Here is a 22,572-nt window from a genome sequence, read left to right as displayed (position 1 = left end):
AATCAAACTTTGTTCTGATCTCGACCTCACCATCAGCTCCACTGTGCAGTGCCGTGATGCATGAGTGCAGAGAATACACCAGACACTAAAGGCTCTAAGTGTCGCCACCAACAGGTGGACAAGATAATCATAACCCAAGACAATAATAATTTATTACAATTCACACAAACTCCACCTATAAAGAACTGGTCTATGATTTATTTTATTGTATTTTTCCAAGGTCTTTTAATATATTTTAATGACTATAATACCTCAAAAAACTCAGAAGTTAGCATTTAAAAAAATAAGGTCAAGAATCTGTGAATCAAAAACCTAAAACCCCTGAGATAACCTTCATTTAATAGCCAATCCTGAATGGACGGACTCCAGTCTGGAACACTAGCGCCAGAAATTATGATCGCGTTAAACTATTTAACGAGTGTCTTTACCTCCAGTCTGCTCCCATGAAATAGGTCTTATCCCAAATAAGTCATCTCTCTAAAAAAAATCTATAAGTTCCATTGTTTTGCTCCAAAGCCTTACACAGCTTCAAAGCTATGCTGCGCACAAAGAACAAACTTATTAGCTGCATATACAACCAAGTCCCCTAAGTATGTTTTCAATCTCATCTCCTGCTGAATGACTCAACCTTCTTCTTAGTTCTGCTCCTGCTGGGTCAGCCTCACCGACTCACACAGTACTTACCAAGGACATCCTGGACTTTATACCACCCTGGTGCTCTTGTGTGCCTGAGTCTCTCTGCCTGACACTCCTCTTTCTGATACCTCTGAGTCCCCCTCAAACAGCGCTTTCTCTCAGACACTTCTCAACTCTCCTGGGCTTAGCTGAAAATTTCTCTGTATTTCAGTAGTTCCTGGATCAAAGCTTTACTTCAGCACTTCTCACACTGCATTACTTAAGAAAAAAGTTTCCTGGGCCTCCACTTTCTAATTTCTTAACTCCTCAAAGTTAGAGACTGTGTCTTCTCTGGGCACACGGGGGTCTAGCAGGTGGCAGAGACAACATCAGTACTTGCTGACCAAGGAAGGGAAGGGCCACTGGGAGATAGATTCTTTCTTTGGCAGTGACTTGGAGCTAATGCTCCCAACTAAGCTAGTGTGGATGGGGAAGGGACCTGGCTAATCATCCCAGATCAGTAAATTAGGAAGACTGAGGCAGATCATCTGATGACCTATATACAGGTCTCCCTTCCCCTACTTAATTCTGCATACTCAATTGAAAAGAAAAATTATAACTACTATCATGGCTGAGCTATACTGGTAAAAAGGAAGGGATTTTTCATTTTATTTACTCTAAACTGTGACATAAGCCACATGAGACTAGAAGGCCTCTGGCTATGTAAAAGCACTGTGGGCTTGTGCAAATCATTTCACCTCTCTGGGACTTCACTGAAAAACAGAGCCATTAAGGCCTTGGTCATCACAAAGCTGAGGGGCCAGACTAGACCGAGGCATTTTTAATTCTAAGATCTATGATTCCATCCATCCATCCATCCATCCATCCATGAATGCTTGAGACCTCTTACAGCTCTAATATCTACCATTCTTCATCTTTGAAAGTTGGATTCAAAGAAAATATAAGAAGTCTTGAACATGTTGCCAATATTCCTACCACATCAAGAAGAGTGACTGAGGGAGGTTGCCAATGGCAAGGAAGGAACTCACCAACACTGAAGCAAGTTTCTCCAGGGGGCATTTGCTTGGCTTTGCTCCTTATGTGCTGTGTTGGGTTTCCTTGGCTGCATAGTTTGGGATGTCACATTTAACATACAAGGGGCCAAACAGGTTGTCTGATAAGTAATTTTAAAAAGATTTGGAAAACAGACAGGGTGGATGAAATTCTACTAATCATATTTGAGAACTGTCCATGGTAAGTAAACGCATGCAGACAACAGCCACATTCTTGCACCCTTAAGTATTTGTTCTAGAAAAAAGGAGACTGCACATCTAAAGAAATACGTAGCTTGGACAGGTGAGGGATCATTCCAGAGTCTACCTTTGTTTCTGTTGCATGGGCTGTTGCCTCATAGCCATATACTGCATGTCTTCTTGCAGACGATTCAGAGGGGAATCTGGCTTGACACGAATCCCATAGTAATGGTACTTGGAGTTTCCTCTTCATAAAAGAACAACAAACATTAGAGACACAGAAAGTCAGTCGAACCAATATTAATCATATAGGATGTCCACTTAGCTACACATTGGGAAAGATTAGGTAAAAGAAGCATATTTATGTTGTATATTTATGATCTGCCTGTTCTGGGTCACCTGTATATTTTTATGGCAGCTACATCTGAAGAATCAAAATAAGATTCTGAATCAGCTGGCTCAGGGCCCTGCAAAAAATTCTTTCCTTATAAACTTAAATATTAGTACGAGAGCCCACTGAGTCCATGTAAGTTACACTTTTCTTTTCAAATTTGTATTCTAAATTTAATTTAGAAGGGGTAATGGTGGAAAAAAAGGTCAGGCCAATAAAAATACAACAAGAGGATGAAGGGTTGCATGCTAGATGGGAATTTCTTATAAAATGGTTATACAAAACAAAGAAAAGGAATCTTGATTCTACTGTCTTGGATACGTTCTCCATTTCTGCACGTTCTATTACTGCAGGGGTGATGAAGGTAACTTCACTGATACAGAATGTTGTGGTGAAGTCTATTATTTACTATTTTGAAACCTAAAAGGAAGCAGGTATTCAATCTATTGATTTTGAAATCTATTTTATTAGTCTCTGTTCTAACGAATTCATATAAGTTTTGCGGGCTGAATAAGATGTGTCACAACAGACATGGGGAAATTTCTCTGTGAAAATGGCAAATCTCCACCTGGATAAAAATTGTCACAATTTCCCCATGTTCATGAGAAAGACCATGTTTGCTATTAGAAATGACAAAGTTTTGCTCTGAATGAAATTTGCAAATTCTTGCAAAAATAACGTTTTAAATATGTAAATTTTTGCAAAGGGAAAATAGTTTTTCACAAGTCTATATATAGCAAGACATCAGCTGCTTTTTCCATTTATTTCTTTCATTTACAAAAAGAAATGCAAGAAGAGTATGGATTAAATATTTTATATAAAAATAGAAGAGAATTTTACTTCCAAAATTAAAGGACATATATCAGATGAAGCCTATATATTCAAAGACATTAAAATCTTATTATATAAATAATATTGCTATTTTTTTAAAAAGTAGGACATTTAATATCTACCTTGTTTTGGTAAAATAAAACAGTATGAAAACTTAAGGCCTTCTACTTGCAGAGATTAGATCTTGTCTCCAAAATCCACTGCAGAACATAACAAAAAACAAAACCAAAAAACACCAATTCGTAGCATTCTCCCTTACAAACAGGAGAAGGGTAGGGAGTAGAGTAGGGGTGGGAAGCAGGAGACATTCCCCAGGGGAGGTAGCCAATGACAGCAACAGAGTAAAACGGTGTCTCTCTTGTAGACCAAAATAGATAAAGTGTCTGGTTTCTTCTCCATTTCCTACAAATCCGCATTTTCACTGGGTTGGTGGGGAGGTGGTTGGGGGAGATCAGCCATGTCCCATGGTCTTCTTTGCTTAAACTTAATTTGCAGATGGATTCTAACAAAAGGAAACTTTTGATTTGCCTTTGTTTAGAAACATGGTGATTTTATGTATTGTTTCACTTAGCTCCATAAAGTTGAGAAAAGGTCTAGTTTGGGTTTGAATTAATTCACTAGATTATTTTACTGATGAAGAAATAACAGTTCTGTATATAGTTCATAAGAAAGAAAGAGAAAGAAAGAAAGAAAGAAAGAAAGAAAGAAAGAAAGAAAGAAAGAGAAAGAAAGAGAAAGAAAAGTAGAATCTGAGTTAGTTCACTTCATAGTTTATAATGCTGATTTTCTTTCTCTTCCCTGAGTTAGAAGTAGTAAATGAATGAGAAACCACTTTTCATGATAGAATCTATGGTGCTTTACCCTCATCGTTGTCAGTGATTCTACATTAGAGTTCTGCTGTCTTCGTAACATAGCATTTGCTTAAACTTTCCCCATAGGGTTTCTTTTCTCCTTATTCTTCTAGGCTTTCCTTTCCATCTCTAATTGCAAACACTACATACAATTGTAAAAGGAATAGAAGACACAATTGTTACATAGTAAGGGGGAAAAACAGAACATCAGAAAGTAAAAGCTGCAATATTGCAATATGTACTTATAGAGTATGGATTCCACTCATTCACAAACCCAAACAACCCCAATTTTGTCCCTTTCTATTTTAAAGATGTGTTTCAAGGTTTGAATGGAGCCTCAAAATAAGACCCACTGAAATCCCTCTCAGCAACAAAAGGAGCACAACAATACCCACTATTAGAATGCTGAATAAAGCCCAGAGTCTCAAAATATTGGCATAACTCCTGAGCCTTTGGTGAGGGGATAGTAGGTCAGATCCCCAAATAATGATTTTTGTGGTTCTGGGGGGAAAAATATGAGAGAGACAAAGAGCTTTTTTCAAGGGACTGAAAGCTTTAGTTCCTTCAGCTGTAATAGACAATCATATTCTTCAGTTTAAAGTATACTATCTTTTCAAGTACAGGTACAAGAAAATACATTTATGAGAGAACTGAACCTCCAGCAACCTGAAGGTACAATCACTTGAAATGCAACAGAAAGGAGTATTCACACTCTGAATACATATAGACCTCGTCAATGCCATTAATCTGAGACATTCCCCCCGCCCTGTTTTTAGCATACATTTACAATGAAGTCAATTACCAAGGGTCTCTTTGTTTCATTAACAAAATATTAAATACCCTTCACTAGAATACCAGGAAGCTGTGACTTCAAAACCAATGAGGGGGGTATCATCTAATGTTATACAGTGTAGCATCTTTATTTTTATACTTTTTAATATGGATTGCTGTAGGATTTAGGAAATCGAAAACATCCATATCCTTCTGCCCAGCTTCTTAAAATAATTATGTTATGATAATTTGTAAAAATTAGAGAAAGGCCCAAAATGAAACTCTACAGTTCCAAGTATTATGTTCATGATATTTTGATTAGTAAAAACACTAATATCTCTTTCCAAAGGAAAGAAATGAGAAACTAAGAATCTCTTTCACATTACTGGTTTCTGTACAACAGAAGTATACTATATTTTTACTTCTACACATGCACGGTTTCACAGTCAAGAGTTTAAAAAAGGCTAATAAGAGGTTAAATAGGAGCATGTCATTACTGAGGGCTTCAAACTCCCCAGTTTTTCAAGTTCACCAAATGATTTTTAATTGATCTCCAGAAATGAAAAGAAAAACTCGGCTTCAATTTCTCACTCTATTCAAATAGAAGAGTTATTAATAAAGACATTTCAATATAATTTTGCCAGAGTCAAGAGATACATAGTTTTCCACTGACTACATCACTTACGCATCTCTAGTCTGATTATTTTTAAAAAGAGAAAATAGTGATATATATTAATTTTTAAGGCACCATGTGTAAATCTTCCACTAACAGTTTGACTTGCTGATTTCTATATGATTTGAGAACCAACTCTTCTCAAAGCTGTGCTCAGTTACGTTTAAGAGACTGCATCGTTCTGGCTTTGCAGTATTCCCTGGATAACGACCTCTTCATGAGAGACTGTATAAACTGAGCTATCTCCTCATTTTTTCTTTGTATGTTATCCATAATCAAGCACTTTTGCTCCAACGATATATTGAACTGCCTTAGTTTGAAAGAGAGGGATTAGTTTATGATCTTATTTTTTCGTACTAACCTAGTTCCCAATCTCCTGGTTCGTAATCCCATAAAAATTGACCTTATTAGTTTTCCAAAAGAAGCAGCATTGACTGGGTCCAGTTTGTGTTCCTGACAATGTCGTAGGTAGTGGTTGTACAACGTGCTTCTGGGAAGGCTCACTCCTTCAGCGGTCTCGTAATTGTCCAATAACCACTGGAGCTAGTATAAATAAGACAGGATAAACACAGAGAAACCAGATAATTTACCAAAATGTCCACAAGCCACTATAAATACAATACACAGAAGTACCTAGAAGATCTTCACCAAGCCTTGTAATAGGGTAAACTGTTGTAATTCACAGGCTGATATAATCTGACCTTGAAAACTCTCAGAAGTGTGCATTGCTGAACATAATTTATGACCTTGGACCATGTCCACTCCTTCAAATATTCAAGCACATGTATAGAACATTAGTGGTCCCTGTATTGACTGCAATTTTGTAGACAAACACCTCTTCAGGGAATTCAGATAATCCCATTTACCCGTTGTAAATAAAATTTGTAATTGCTACAGTACAAGACATGTTTCTAAGCCTGGCAGCATGGCACATATTATGGCTTTAGTGTTAGTTTGTTTTAACACATGAACAGCAGGCTGCCTGGTATGAGTTTTTGTATTAAGTTTCTATTCATTTACATAGAATTTTAATTTACCTATCTAATTTACTCAAACAGGACAACAATGGTATTATCTACTGTGTCCAATTCTGTAAGCAGAAAGGAAAAAATCCAGTCATTTCTTCCCCAGAAGCAAAGAAATTCATTAGACACTGATTTAAAAAAAAATTATGTAACTTTCAAAAAGCAATCTTTAAACGATCATTGGAGTTTTGCTACCTCCCTGCTATGTTTCTTCATAATTTTAGAAGACACATTACAATGGTAGCTGGTAAAGCAACATTTTCTCGGTCTGTGGTTCACATTTTAAAGGTTTGTTGTCCTGTATTTTTTAAAAATAATCTTTAAAGTATAGCAAGTGCAAAAAAATTTTAGAAAATGTAATATAGGTATGTATTACTGAATATCAACAGTAGGAAAATGAAATTATTAACTCATTCATTCATTTATTCATAAAAAAGAAATGAAATAGATTTAAATGACTTTCTTAAGGTCATAGATTGTCTCAGAGCCTGATTGGGTTCCCAACACACGTTTGCTGATTACTTGCATGCTGGTTGTTATTTCCATAAAAGCAGCAAATACTTCACATTACTTGTCTCAACAAAATTTCCATGCCATATATAAGAGGTGTGATAAAGAAGTGATATTTTTACATGCAATTTAAATTAAACTTAAGTCATGAGAGCCCAAGAATTCCTGGCGCATCAACTATGAGCCAGTCAACGTGCTAGGCACCTAGTGATGTAGAAATGAATGTGATCTCACTCCTGTCCTCTAGGAATTTACGATCATATTCCAAAAAAGACAATATGGACACTCAAATATATTAAAGCATTTGCTTATATATTTTAAGATTCATGAACAAACTCAGAACGTGAACTTTCAGACTCTTAGTAAGAAAATTAATTAAAAATATTTTAGAATTATTGCCTTTAACTATGACAGCTGAATTGCCCAGAACCATTTTAATTTCAAATATTCCTACACAATGCTTATATGTAAGCATTAAACTTCATTTAATTAAACTTATGTCACTAAACTCATACTGATGTTGGCTCAGAAAATATGGGTACCAAGTCTACAAGTTAGGGCGGAGTACTTTTTTGTTTGTTTGTTTGTTTGTTTGTTTGAAGTAGGCTCCACACCCAGTGTGGAGCCCAACACGGGGCTTGAACTCACGACCCTGAGATCAAGACCTGAGCTGAGATCAAGAGTGGGACGCTTAGCCGACTGAGCCACCCAGGCGCCCCCAGAGCAGAGTACTTTTTAAAAATAAAGTTCATGTTCTGGTCAGGGAGTCTTGAAGTTCTCCGTGAACACTTATGCATATGAATATGTGCATTTAAACAAACCCATTGCCTCTGTAACATATACAACCCTCCCTTTTAAAAAGGTTATACAAAATAAACGTTCATTTACATAACGACAGAAAAATTAAAGGTCAAAAGAATTCTTTAGAGATGAATTATCTGTAACCTGACTGTCAGTAAAGGCGTTTTCCAGAGACATGGGATTTCTGAGTATTCTAAATAACACACAAGAGTTAAGTTCACTTATCCATATTCATTTTATATAAAAGAGAGGGGACAAAATGATTGAAAAACCCAGTTATTAAGGTTCAGATTAGTATTCTGCCTACCACAGTGGATCAAAATGTCTCTAGCGTTTCTTCATAAATTTTCAGATTCAGAGTCTGTAGATGATGAAGGCAACTGAAGTAGATGACACACAAAATATCGCCCTACAAACCTGCCTCATACAATTCATCCACGTGCATCAGTAAAATGACTGGCATCTGAAGGCATTGCTTCCCCACTTGAATGGTGTTGGGGAAGCTCTAGTGAACCATATCTCCCAGAAACGCTAGCTCTTTTTTTGTGAGCATATACTAGATGAAGCCTTCCATTGGTATTCTAAATATATAGAGAATCTAGAAATATAGGGCAGAGACTCTAGAAACATAGAAAGGAATAATCTCTGAGAAGTTCAGTTTCTTGAGATGAAGGAAAATAAAGGAAACACCAAAAAAGAATCCTCAGAAAGGCAAACATATAAAAAACTCTATATATTTTTGGGAAAACAGTATTTTGCAGCTGAACTAATGAAGTGTTCACATCCACAAGCATGGAACACACAACACATGTAAGTCAAAAATACCAAAAATATGTTTGTATATATATTATCTTTGCTTCCTCATATAAGGCATACTGTCAAAGTCAAAGTAATATGATTTTTTTAACAAAAATAAATAAATAAAAATAAAATATTTCTTTCTTTGCTAATGAACAGAACACAGATCTGTACAGGAAATGTTAATTGAAAGGATATTCTTTTTTCAGAAATGGAAAATGATTTTATAACATGAACTTTATAACCCAAAGTATACAACTAGTAAAAATAGATCTGATGCAAAATACTTTCAATAAGCTATAAAGCAAATAAAAATACTTTGTTTAATGAGATATAAATAGAAAATTTCCATAAACTGCCTCAAATGTTTACTAGTTTTCTTGCAATATTTAATTACTTAAATGTAAAGACAGGTATCTAAAAATGACAGTTTACTATTTTCTCATGGTAAAGAAAATTGTCTTGTAGTTTAAAAAAAACCCTGAAAAGCAAATCTAATAATAAAATATTTGAAGGGTATGGTCTTAAGATGTCTTTTATAAAAGTGAAAACTAGTGTAAATATTGAAGTTCAACAGAAAATATTTTGAGTCCAAAGGTATGTTTACATATATAAAAGAGTTAATCAGACCATTCTTAATCAAAGAAAACTTTCCACAGAAATAGTGAGATAATGACAGCAAAGTTGTCTTAAAGCACTTCGAAGCCTGGATAATATTACTCAAGCCCCAAATGAATAGAGAAAATGAAGTTTTTACTGGATTGGCTACGTGGTCCTCTGAAATGCTCAGCAAGTCAAAAAAATCTGGACTTTGCAAACTTCTTTTATTGTATATAGTTTTATATTCTTATAGACTCTTCATTTCCAAGCCAGTTCTTAAAAAAAAAAAAAAAAAAAATCTGAGTTTATTTGCAATATGTGTGTGTATGTACGTGTCTACATCATCAGTTGATTTGAAAAACTCTGGAAGAGTGGACGTTCGGACGACCGTAACTTTGACAGTAGCAAAGGTACATTTCATTCCCTGCCCCTTATTTGCAGGAGGAAGAACATTTATTCCTTGCCAGAAGGCTGGAGATCACTTGGAAGAGCAGAAGGAGACTGAGTGGAGGTAAAAAGCCCTGAAGGCTGGAGGCTCCGGCTAGGAAACCTGGGGACAACTCTACCCCATAAGTGTGGTGCTCCTTAGCTCATTGTATACGTGGACATTGGTTTAGGAGCTATTGGTTAGATTCTGAGATTCAGCAGGGGATTATCATGTGCATTCTACATGCCAGTTATTTCACCTTCAAGTTTTGACACAGTGATGAAATTGGAAATCATATATTTGAGTCTGAAACACAGTATATGAAAGGATTAATTTTGTTGTAAGAGAAACCTGAGCTAAGTGTAACCTAAAGGCATACACCTCTTGTGCTGCCCAAGGGAAGTTAAGTTAAGGCTTGTTACAAGGTATAGTTTCCTTGGGTTTTTTTAATAAAATCCCTTTGGACACTAAAATTCAATATCCTTAACATTTAGCAATTTGGAACTAAACTATTACTGTTTCTTTTACTCTGTTATAAAATGCCATAAAATATTTGTTTACATTAACGGTTTTTAAAAGCCCATAAAATACCATAGGAACTTTTAACCTTTATCTTTAAAACTTGATTATTCTACTAATGAACACAAATTCATTTAAGGGTGGAAACCAAGATAATTGCATCTTTCAACCTTTGCATTTAATCTATATTAATCAGGGTAGATTAAGGAAGATGAACAGTTCTTATTTTTCCCAAAGGGAAATACTGATTGACAAATTAAAAAAAATACATACTGCATTCCCCAATTAACATCTAAATGTAACATTTGGCATTTTTTCCCAGATGGATTATTATCCATTAGGATTCACTTTAAGTTCAGTTCACTGATGATATGCATTTTGACAGGTCTTATTTCTGTCATAACTTATATTTACAATACATCAAAGTCAAGGGAAAGTGAGTATAAAACAAGGGTTGGCTTTGAGCTGAATATATTTCAGTGGCTAAAATCAGCAAAAATCATAAAACAACTACTTGCTACATCGTAAAAAGTATAAAAGATAAATACCTAATGCTTATTATATACTTTAGATGAAATTTTTTAAAAATGCACAAATTCAAGAACATTGTGTGGAAATTGGGAACAATTAGTTTTAAGAACATTTCTGTGTTCAAATTTGCAATCTAAAATATCTCACATTGGATACAAAATAATCATTAAGTGCCAATTTATATTAATTACAATTGAGAAGGAGTATAAAATAAACTTAAGTCCACAATGATAGTCTGTTTTAGGCAGACGATATATATCATTAGCCCCACTGCATCTTCACATACTTAAGATTTGGAAGTAAAAATGATTATACTAATAGAGTGAGTTCTGTAAAGCTAAATCAAAAGTACCACTCTAAAATACAAGGAGATGAGTGATATCATCCTTGCCTATAAGTTTTTTGAAGGATGAGATTATTTGGAGAGAAACAAAGTTGTCTACTCTTAAACTGAAGGTTGCCCGTGGGGCAGTGATAGAGCGATCATATACTCTTTCACTCAAATTGTATGCAGGGAGAAAGCCACTCTATGCCAAAAATGTTCGTAAAGGTCTGTTCCCTTCTATTACTTGTTTCTTAGGTTCATCCATTGAGCAAATATTTAGGAAACTTATACCATGTACCAGGTACTGCTCTGGGCACCAGGGATGCATCAGTGGACAAAACATATCAAGTCCTTACTCTCTTGGAACTTTAACTTGTCAGTATGTACTTACTGTCTGCCTGCATGGTGTTACTACTGAAATAACTGCCAATTTGTGAATATTGACAATAATAGAAAAAAAACATGGCACTCAGTGTAACTATACTCAGTTTCCGAGTGGGGCGCTATACAGGGTATGAAACTGAGAAGTATACATGCGTTTCAACCTGGAGGATAATAGCAAGATAATGATAAAAACAGAGTAGCCGTACTAAGTACTCTTAAGGGTATCAAAAAGGGGCACAAAATTCAACACCCCACTCCACCCCACTCTGTCTTCTAATATGTAGAAAGAAAGGTGAAAAACAAAGCAATCATGTTGGATTCTATTGACAGGAGATTATTTATTTGGTTTAACCCTAATAAGAATTTTCTGAATTCTTGTGAATAATCAAATGTCTAAAGGGAAAATAGGAAACCCATTCTGTCCCATATTCCAAAATAGAATGACAACAGACTTTCTGCTCAAAAATCATGATTAAGATGCCTCTTTTGAAACTACTAACTATAGGACACAAATTATTAATCAGTTCCCCTAATTTTTTCCCTACTGAAATCAATCCTCTGTAGTAACTGATAAGTCAGGGAAGTATCATCATAAGGTTGGATTCATGTCCACTTTAAAGAATCCCACAAACCTCAAATGAGTCTATATTATGTCCCATATAGTGAGGGATAAAGGTAATTTACGGTTTACTGACATTTAAGATATTAAGGATATATTTTTTAAGAACTTCTCCACTTTAAAATTTTTCTTTACAGGTGAACATCACCAATTAAGTCAACAGAATTTAAAATGCCCTTAGCAGGTGGTTATCAACTAGACGACATGCAGTAGCTTATTCCAGTTGTATGGCTTAATCTAACAAAAATTAGGAGCATCACTAACTTTCCAAGGACAGAAAAACAGGATTCTTGTTATGTGTTCAGGGAGAAACCTGACTGGTCAGCAGAGACACGATCCTTCCTTTACTATTTCTATACCATCTGTAGAATCATTGGTATTTCTAAAAAAACTCGACTATAAATGTGCGCTAAATGAATTTAACTACCTCGGAGGTGTAATAAAAACAAATCAGGCCATCTAGAGAGAGATTATCACTGCATTCACAACATTTATGTCTTTATGCCCACCGTATATACTGAGAGGTCTCTGGCAGTTGGAAAATACTATGGAAGAGTTGCCGTGCTATGTAATAAAAAATATGGAGCCACAGAGTAACACATTTATTTGTTGTTTGTGCAGCTTAAGCCAAACGTTCATGAACATTGAATATTATTTCGTGAGTTTTACAGAGAATAATAATCTCAAAGAAACGCCAGCATATCTGAAGAGTTTCCAACAAATCAACAAAAATATACAAAAAAAAAAAAAACCATGTTCTTATGCCTACATTATTGTTCATGGAATACTAATAAATATACGAATTCAAGTTAAAATTAAACATATCATATATTTTACTAAACTGCATAATTCAAGTGAAAATGAGATATGAATTGAATAACAAAACACAATTTCTTAGAAGTCTGACAGTTCAAAAAGGTAACTATAAACTTCAGGTGTTTTTTTTTTTCCTTATGTCCCTGTACATTTTTGACTAAAAGTGAACAACATTTTTACTTGCCATTTTCAAAACACAAACACCAGTTAATCATTACCCACCCCCAAAAACATACACCCTAATAGTGTACATTAAACCAGTCTTTATACACAACTACAAATTCATGCTAACACAGCAGGGATATAGTGATGAAACATATAAAAGAGTGACATATTGCATACAAATTTTCAGACGGGGGGGAAAAATCACATTCCTTAAAGTGTTTCAAAAAGAAAGGCCAAAATATATATTATTTTGAAATTTACAATCTATAATTTTCACCAGAATTGCAGACATTCTCCAAATTGGCTAACCTGTTTTTATTTGCCATGATACTTCCCCTTGAACAAGAAAGAACACACAATATTCATCTAAAAACAAATGTGTAAAACACATGGAAGTATTTAGTGTTATGTGGGAATATAAAATTTAAATCTTTGAAAAGTCAATTATTTAAAAAGCACAGTAAAAATATTATCTGCAAACTAAAGGTTTTAGGTTTATTGAAAAAATAACAATATCTCATTTCAGCTGGGTGATCCAATTTTAGACTTTTCACTCAAAATATGGGGAAGAATTTAAGAATCATAATAACTTATCTCTCAGTTTAAGCATACATTGTCAGTTGGGAGGACAAACTAATTCTTAGTGTATTGTCATTGATATTAATTTAGCAGAAGATCTGTCTAAAACAGGTAAGTCATAGTTCTATTTACTTTTTCCCACATATTCAGAAATCACGACAACAAAATAATTTTTAATCATCATTTCCATTGGTTCCCCGAAATTTGAAATTTGAAAATGTTTATAGTTTCACAAAACTGTCATTGTTCTTCTCAGACTTACCAGTGTTATAGTGATGGCTGCATCTGGTAACAGTTAAAAGCATCAAGAAATAGTAACAATGATCCTATTTAATCTCAATTATTAGCAATTTATGGCTTATCTAGAGTCTCATTTCTTCTCTTGGCCCAGTTCCATTTTTCTGGAGATCTCAGGACCTGAGCTCACCTAGGTCAGTTTCCTGCCTACCTTATATAGTCTTACTGGTAAATAAATCATTTTCAGACAGTTTACCATTGCGTTGGGTATTAATCATCTTTTTCCACTTAAAGAATACTACTGGTCATACAAGTAGATATGACTGTTTCCCTGCTTTGGACACAGAGATGCAGATCACAAGCATTTGCTTCACAATTAATATCAAACCAGAAAACTTTAAATACTGAAAATCCCCATTAATTAATTAATTTTCACAAGTATATGGCAGCTCGGTATTAACTTGGAAATGTTACATCTGTACCAAAACAGCACAAAAACCTAGTAAAGCAGTATATTGGGGCCTCCATTTTTGCATTTTTGTGTTTTTTTTGTTTTTTGTTTTTTTTAGATATTCCACTGTATAAAATAGCCATTAAGGGATACAGAGATCATAGGGGGCTGAGAAAGGAAGGTTAAGAAGCAAAATAAATAAATAAATAAAACAAGCATTTAGAAGCAAGCAACACATGCAGAACAAGCAAGAGATTAGTTTACATGAAGAAGAGGCAACTTACATGGCTGTTGAGGAGAGAGCTTCTGTGAGTGGACAGACCGTCAGACTTTTGCAGCGTCTCAATCGCCATTTCAATCTGATAATAGATGTCATTAAAAAAAGGGCTCAAGACAAGATAGTAATAAAAGGCTCACCAGAGAATTTTTGATAGATTCTCTAAAGTTCAATTTCTTCCTCAATGGTGGCTAATGAACAGCTCTCAACTAAATGTGTCTTTCCCCCATCTTCCCGCTCCACCCCCCAGAGAATAAAATAAAAATAGGCACACTAATGATAAGCCTGATCACAAAAATACACCCTTTTTTTAAACATTCTGTAATGATGATCAGAATGGAGGCCTGAAGAGCAGGAACCCCAGTGGATTCTTTCTAGTTATGAGAAAATGTTCTTGACTTTCAGAGTTCAAGATGTGGGATAGTAACCACTCTAAAATAGTCTCCCACCTAAAGGGTATTTAATAATATTTGCTCTATTTTGTCATGAAAGAAAAATTACCCTGCAGATTTTGTGTTTAACATTCATTAGTATTTTAATGCAAATGTACAAAGACCCCTTCATTGATGTTCAAAAGCTACTAACTCTATCCATTCCTCTCTTAACCTTGTATTAAAATTTGGAAGCAGAGGGTCATTAGTATGAACAAACACTATGATGTAATCATGGCCCCTATATTATATTTTAGGAAGTGGTGGTGAGGCAGGGCTATTAGAAATGACAGCAGAAATGGAACATAAAAGAGAAAATAATTCAGAGTCAACAAAGAAAAGGACAACCACAGAAACAGTTTTACACCATGTAATCTCAGCATACCATGAGCAATCATGGCACCTTAATTAAATAGCAGGTGCCAATAATAAATGGGATGCCCTCTTGATAACCTCATATTGGAAGATGTCTATGTCTTGGCTCCTAGTGCTAGGGCACGTCCTATAAAATCAGGTTCTGAACACACTCTATTTGGTTACTGGGTTATATTAACAATATTAACTAAAGTTAAATTTAAAAATCACATTATGTAAGAGAGAAAATTGATTTCATTACTTTTATTTCTACCGTGTGATCAAATCTACGTATCAGTAGAAGGAGCTATAAAGAATACTTAGTGTTTCATGAAAAAGTGCTCAACATCGCTCAGCATCGGGGAAATACAAATCAAAACCTCAATGAGATACCACCTCACACCAGTCAGAATGGCTAAAATTAACAAGTCAGGAAATGACAGATGTTGGCAGGGATGCGGAGAAAGGGGAACCCTCCTACACTGTTGGTGGGAATGCAAGCTGGTGCAGCCACTCTGGAAAACAGTATGGAGGTTCCTCAAAAAGTTGAAAATAGAGCTACCCTATGATCCAGCAATTGCACTACTGGATATTTACCCCAAAGATACAAATGTAGGGATCCGAAGGGGTAAGTGCACCCCAATGTTTATAGCAGCAATGTCCACAATAGCCAAACTGTGGAAAGAGCCAAGATGTCCATCGACAGATGAATGGATAAAGAAGATGTGGTATATATACACAATGGAATATTATGCAGCCATCAAAAGGAATGAGATCTTGCCATTTGCAACGACATGGATGGAACTGGAGGGTGTTATGCTGAGTGAAATAAGTCAATCAGAGAAAGACATGTATCATATGACCTCACTGATATGAGGAATTCTTAATCTCAGGAAACAAACTGAGGGTTGCTGGAGTGGTGGGGGGTGGGAGGGATGGGGTGGCTGGGTGACGGACACTGGGGAGGGTATGTGCTATGGTGAGTGCTGTGAATTGTGCAAGACTGTTGAATCACAGATCTGTACCACTGAAACAAATAATGCAATATATGTTAAGGGAAAAAAAAGAAGATAGCAGGAGGGGAAGAATGAAGGGGAGTAAATCGGAGGGGGAGACGCACCATGAGAGACGATGGACTCTGAAAAACAAACTGAAGGTTCTAGAGGGGAAGGGGGTGGGGGGATGGGTTAGCCTGGTGATGGGTATTAAAGAGGGCACGTTCTGTGTGGAGCACTGGGTGTTATGCACAAACAATGAATCATGGAACACTACATCAAAAACTAATGATGTAATGTATGGTGATTAACATAACAAAAAATTTTAAGATGAAAAAAAGAATACTTAGTGTTTTCACATGTACTTAACTTACTTCTATTTTACAGTGGCTATGGAAATTAATGATGCCTTGAAATTCTCACATACTGTGTCTCCCCACCAACACAAAAATGGTGGACGGCAATGTCCATAGCAAAGTTTTTTTTCCCCATCAACTTCCCAGTTGCTTTCTGGTGGAACTCCATCCACAGACTGTCCAGTCGCAATTATATCAGCATTAAATCCAATTTTCTTCCAAGCAACTTGGGAACTTAAATAGCTTTAATTCTATTTTATGTTATTTCCACAAGTTACTGGTTCTTCCTCCATAGAGTTAATAAGATAGAATATTGACAAAATGTGAGGCTAGAAATTATAGAAAAAAAAATTCTTAAAATAAACATTATAGTAATTCATAAGATGATGTAATACAATTTGTTTCACTGTTAATTTCTTTTAGATCACAAAATTAAGTAAGCTGGCTTCTAAAACACTCTCCCTGCTGGGTGGAATGGTCACATAGTTTACCATCCTATTTGAAAATCAACTGAAGAAGGTGATATCGTACTAGTGAAAAAAGACACATTACAGAAAGAGCAACGTAAATGTAAAGAGTAATGAGTAAACAAGCATTTTACTAAAATGTTAAACTGCAAAACTATAAAGGACCTCGGTAGTGGGTCTCTTAAAAGGGCATCCATAAGTGTTCTTGTTTTCAAAGAGAACACATATATCAAAAAAAGAGCTGAAAAGCCTCACCCTCATGTGACTTTAGATCAATTCTATGAAGAATTCGCTCAGAAGTCTAATTTGCTACAACACCCACATTTTCTTTCAAGTTTGAGTGTGGAGAATTCGAAGTTCGATTTCAGTCTACTAAATAAAAATAAAATGACCTGCGTCGCGTGATTCTCCATGTTGAGATAAAAGGTGAAAATGATCAGAGGTGTCACTGCAGTAGTGGTGGCAAAATCCAGGTCTGTGTGTGTTTATTAATCAGCAATTTTCATTTCTTTAGGACTAAAAGGATTCGTGGTTGCTGTTTTTTATCATTAAAAAGTGGGCATGGTAGGGGCACCTGGGTGGCTCAGTAGTTAAGCGTCTGCCTTCGGCTCAGGTCATGATCTCAGGGTCCTGGGATCGAGCCCCACATCGGGCTCCCTGCTCAGCGGGGACCCTGCTTCTCCCTCTCCCACCCCCCCTGCTTGTGTTCCTTCTCTCGCTGTGTCTCTCTCTCTGTCAAATAAATAAATAAATAATCTTAAAAAAAAAAAAAAGTGGGCATGGTAGACAAACATTTTCCATTTCTTCCTTAAACCAGTGAGGCTTTAGACGATGATTATACAGGAGGTTATTTTTTGAAAAGTCAATGCTCTGAACTAAGGTTCAGTGCCCAGTTGTACCTCTTATTGAATAATCATCCTGAAACTGAATCACCAGGAGGGTACACATCCCCTCTGCAATTATCTGCTGCTAGGATATGTGGTGCTTGGGAGTTGAGGCTGGTTCAGGTGACCCTGGACTATTGCCTCATAATCAGATAAGAAGCTATGGCAACTCTTCTGAGATCAAATCGTGGGATGCTCCATCCGAAATGAGATGTCCGGCCTGGAGAGACAGGTTTTCAGAGCATCAAGTAGGATTACTGGGGTGAATGACACCAAGAAACTCCCCGTGTGAAAGAGCAGGTAAGAAACTGCTGTCCATTCCCAATAATCTGGGCACATGACTTCCTAGAAAAATCAGTCTTTCCGGAAGATAAAAGAAGATCCTCATCACTATATTAGGGACGATTTTAAAACCCTCTAGATTCACCAGCTTAACACAGGGCTCCTGTGAGAATGGGAATTGACTCTGGGGCGGTTCTGTGCCGAAGACAGGAAACCTTGCTTGCATCCTCCTGCAGACATATTTTCAGCAATGGGAGAAGAGGATTTTGCACTGGGTTTAGGCAGGCTGCTGCATCTCACTGGAGTGGCAGGAAAAAGCAAGAAAGATCAATGAGATGTTCTCCAGCTCTAGGAATCCCATGGGGTCTCCAAGCCTCAGAGGCAGCCCCCACAGAATGCCTAGCCAAGTCCGAAGAGTCAATGCGCAGGTAATGAGAACTTCCTCCACTCATACGCCAGATTTCTTTCTGACCACATTAGGCAGGAAGATGCAAAGACCTCTTTGCAGTGTGTTGTATGACAAGGTACTACGCAGCATCATGTGAAAAATGGGGACTGTGTGGAGCACCTCACTGAGAGAGTCATTGACCACTGACTTGAAGATGATTCAGAGAAATCACGCTTCATCAGAGAGCAGGGACTCCTGGGAGTTTTGCTGCCCGTGAAGCTTAATTTGGGTGAAGAAAGAGTAAAGGGACACCAGCCACTATATTTAAAAAAAAAATGTTTGGGATTGTGTCCAGTTAGTCACTAGAGGATTAAAATGAATACAGGTGTAACACTCAGCTTCCCCAACCAAACGTTGAGTTCTCCAAAGACTGAAAGCCAGGAAATGGTGTAAGTGGGTTTCCTTCACTTGGGCAAAAGACACCCCATACTAAGTCTGAAGTGCTAGTTAGAGACCATACCAGCTACTTCACTTCTGGTACAGAAAGTAACATGATGACAACTGTGATAAAAATATGACCACATGACAACAAGCAAACCTTAGTTCTTGGGTGGCAGACTGTGTGTGTGTGTGTGTGTGTGTGTGTATGGTAGATTTAAGAGAGAAAAAAAAACATGGACTCTAAGGCAGAAGAAACCCCTGTTATTTTGAAAGTATAGCAAGTATATACATCTGTGGCAGATTGCATCAGTGAAGGGAGTCTTTCCTGATTTCTCAGGAATTAGGATCAGAAATTCAGAAGAGGCCAGGGAGGTGCTGTATTTCATATCCAGGAGGAAAAAACAAACAAACAAAAAACAATATCAAAACTCAGTGGAGCTCCTACAAAAAGAGAGCAAACCCTCTAAGAAGGCCTTGAGGGGGACAGGGTACCTATGATCTGATGGGGGATGGGTACACAGTAGGACACACGCGTGGCCTCAAACCCGGATTCCAGACTCTTTTCCAGTCACTACAATGCTAATGCTGCCTTGTTGGAACCAAGGACAGGTGGAGAGTCGCCAACCACCCAGGGTCACCCTGAGGCTTGTACAATATCCAACCAAGAATCAGTGTCCCAAAAGGGACTTCAGAGGAAAGTCCCACCCAAGCCCTTAAGAAAAGAGGATGGGAAGAGGAGAGGGGTCAGGTGGTGTCTGGATGTCCAGCGAATATTGTGCTTGTATCCTCCCAAGCTCAAAGAAGGGAAAAATATTGTACTTTTTCTAAGGCAGCAAATACTTTTAAAGACAAAGATGAAGGAATAAAAAACCCATTTTCCCCATTATTTATAATTCCCCATTATTATTTAGAATTGGCATCTATAGTTCCCCATAACATTATGGATGGCCCTTTTATTACTATAGGATGGCCCCTTGTTTTGCTGAGTTGCTCTCAGGCTTAGGTGCTCAGCTGGTGGATCGGGAGGTTCACAGGAGGTGAGGATCTGGGAAGACGGAGGTCAGCGTTCACCTCACCCGTGCAAAGAACGGGCAGACTGGTGAGAACAGGGAAGTACAAAGAGGCTTTGAGTGACTGTGCTCTGGAGAGTGTGATGCTAAAGCCTCAGCTTTTTCCCCTACAAAATCTTCAGTAAAAGCTCTACCGCTCCCACATACTGCAGGTACAAGTAATCAAGGCTGCCTGTAGCACAGGGCTCATTTAGCGGCAGTGGGTAGTGTGAAAAAGGTAAACTGCAGTTTGAAATGCAGGGAAATGTGAAGAGGTGCCGAGTCTTTTGCATGAGTTAGACAGGGTAAAAAAAAATGATTTATATATCCATTTATGTATTCCTATAAAATGACTCAGAGTATCACATTGTGGACAATTAGGGGTCTCTCTTAATGTAAATATCAACCAGTCATTCAATTACATGTTAATAAGGCAGAAGGAAAAAGAATAATTATATCACCTTATTCACTGGCTTTATAGGTCAAGGCACATTCTCTTGACTCTGAAATGGCTTTTTAATCTATTTTAAAGATTAAAGGTCAAGATTGATATATTCAACTACCACTATAATTAAAATTGGTCTCTTGGTAGAAACTATTTCCTTTCTAGAACTGTTAAAGAAAGTGATTTAAAAATAGAAGTAATATTATAATGCTTTATGGTTTATAAAGCCTTTTTTTACATTAATTCTCTTGCCATCTTCACAGCAACTTTGTGAAGTGGGAAAGGCAAGCAATATTATCTCCTTTTCACAGATTAGAAAATTGAGGCTCTCTGGGATTGAGGGATTTTCTTGAGATTACACACGTATTAAATATGAGACTGGAATACAAGACTTATCCCTCGAAGTTCAATATCATTTTCATTTTATGCAAATACAACATAAATACAAATCATGGAATATTTCAAATCAAAATATCAAATATATCAAATGAAACTCTCTTCTAGGGAGTGGCTTGCAAAATTAACATTTGCTAAATGGTTTACTGCTAACAAACAATAAAATTACTTCCTAATAGGAAAGGGTTTAAGTATGATTGATTAAGTATTACTTGAAAATGATTTCAAAGTGACCAAGTTAAAGGCAACAAAAAGTTTTAAATGGATAGTCACATTTTAATCATCACAAAAATAGTTATCTTTAATGTATAATAATTGCATTTTCTTGTTCATACATGTTACTGTATTAACCTCACCAATTAACACAGCATTTGTTTTTCTTTGTGAAAGAATGGTAAATTCTTTAGAGAAACCCAATCAAGAGAATACACTTAAGACTGGAAATTTCCTTTGGGGTAATTGCTCCCCTGAACTCTTAAGACTTCATATTTTGTTTGCATTTGAGATCAAGTAAGGCAGAAATGTTTCTACTCGGTGGCTTTTGTTCAGAAAAAGTATCTGTGATGACCAACATAAACACATAGCCACCACACTTATACCGCTAGAAATGACAGCCTCCTGGTGTATATATGGGGCACAGGTGGGGCGGGTGGGAGGGACTTCCTACAGGAAGGACTCCAACCAGGAACATCAGAGGAAAGAACACTTTCATTTTGTATTTAGTCTCTATAACCACTCTAACACAGCGTTTTTCAAAGTGTGGCTCTTTGAGAACACAACAACAAACAAGAACACAAAACAAAGCTAACGCTCCACTCTCCTCTTCAATTTGCCCAAAGCTGTGCTTTTCAGAATATAAGGTGCAACCCGTTAGTGGGTTATGACATTCATTATGTGGGTCCCGATGGACATTTTTTAGAAAATCAGTGAAATCAAATAGAGTAGAAAATAATCAGATGTTCCTGCACAGCGTATGCGTAAATATTCTGTGGAACTCTGGTTTCAGACACCTGTATGTGCATGACACATGTATACACATATGTGATTATGTGTATACATCTAGATGTGTACTCATGCTCATGAATGTATGTATGTGTGTGTGTGTGAGCATGGGGCCACAGTGCGAAGATATTTCTTATTGTGGGTTGTGACCCCAAAACTTTGAATGCGCTGCACTAAGCAGTTAAATCAGTTCCCTGCAGGTCACTGGATCCCATCTCTACTGAGAGATGTCTCTTGGGCCCAGGAGGCCTGACAATGCAGATGGTAACACTCCCCCTGAAGCTAAGGCTCTGAATATGACACTGCTCTTTTTGTATGTTCAGATGATACAGAAATCAAGATGTAAATACATTACACCACAGTGATGTTGAAAAGAAGCTTAATGCTGACAGCGTCAGGACACATTGTTCCTTTAAGTCTTAAAAAAAATTAAAAATGTCCAGATGACAGCCCCCTAGCCAGCTTTGGTTTCTGTCTCCTCTTGAACCAGAAAGTAGCTAACGAGGAAATCTTAATCTTACATGCCTAAGCATTTAGGGCAAAGAAGTTTTAGATCTTGCAAGTGTCTAACTATATAAAATCTTCTCCATTCACATAATTTTATGACATCTAGAGAAAAAATTTAAATTGTTA

General features: G+C 36.6%; 1 protein-coding gene across 3 annotated transcripts in view; it reads right to left on the bottom strand.

The window, feature by feature from the left end:
- Positions 1-22,572, bottom strand: part of RFX3 (regulatory factor X3) — a 281,486-nt gene that overhangs the window by 67,338 nt on the left and 191,576 nt on the right. For 2 of the 3 annotated variants that reach the window (XM_088018771.1, XM_028117363.2), the window contains exons 5-7: positions 14,457-14,531; positions 5,747-5,928; positions 1,996-2,115 (exon numbers count right to left, since the gene is read on the bottom strand). In XM_088018771.1, coding sequence (XP_087874897.1) covers positions 1,996-2,115; positions 5,747-5,928; positions 14,457-14,531 — 377 coding nt within the window. The remainder of the gene's footprint in view (positions 1-1,995; positions 2,116-5,746; positions 5,929-14,456; positions 14,532-22,572) is intronic. The other variant, XM_028117364.2, reaches the window with a different exon arrangement.

The sequence above is a fragment of the Eumetopias jubatus genome, unplaced genomic scaffold (genome assembly GCF_037043125.1).
Source record: "Eumetopias jubatus isolate StellerSeaLion01/CBP00866 unplaced genomic scaffold, mEumJub1_p1.0 scaffold_15, whole genome shotgun sequence".
Classification (NCBI taxonomy): Eukaryota; Metazoa; Chordata; class Mammalia; order Carnivora; family Otariidae; genus Eumetopias; species Eumetopias jubatus.
The sequence above is the reverse complement of the archived record's forward strand: the minus strand, read 5'-3'. Positions and strand labels throughout refer to the sequence as shown.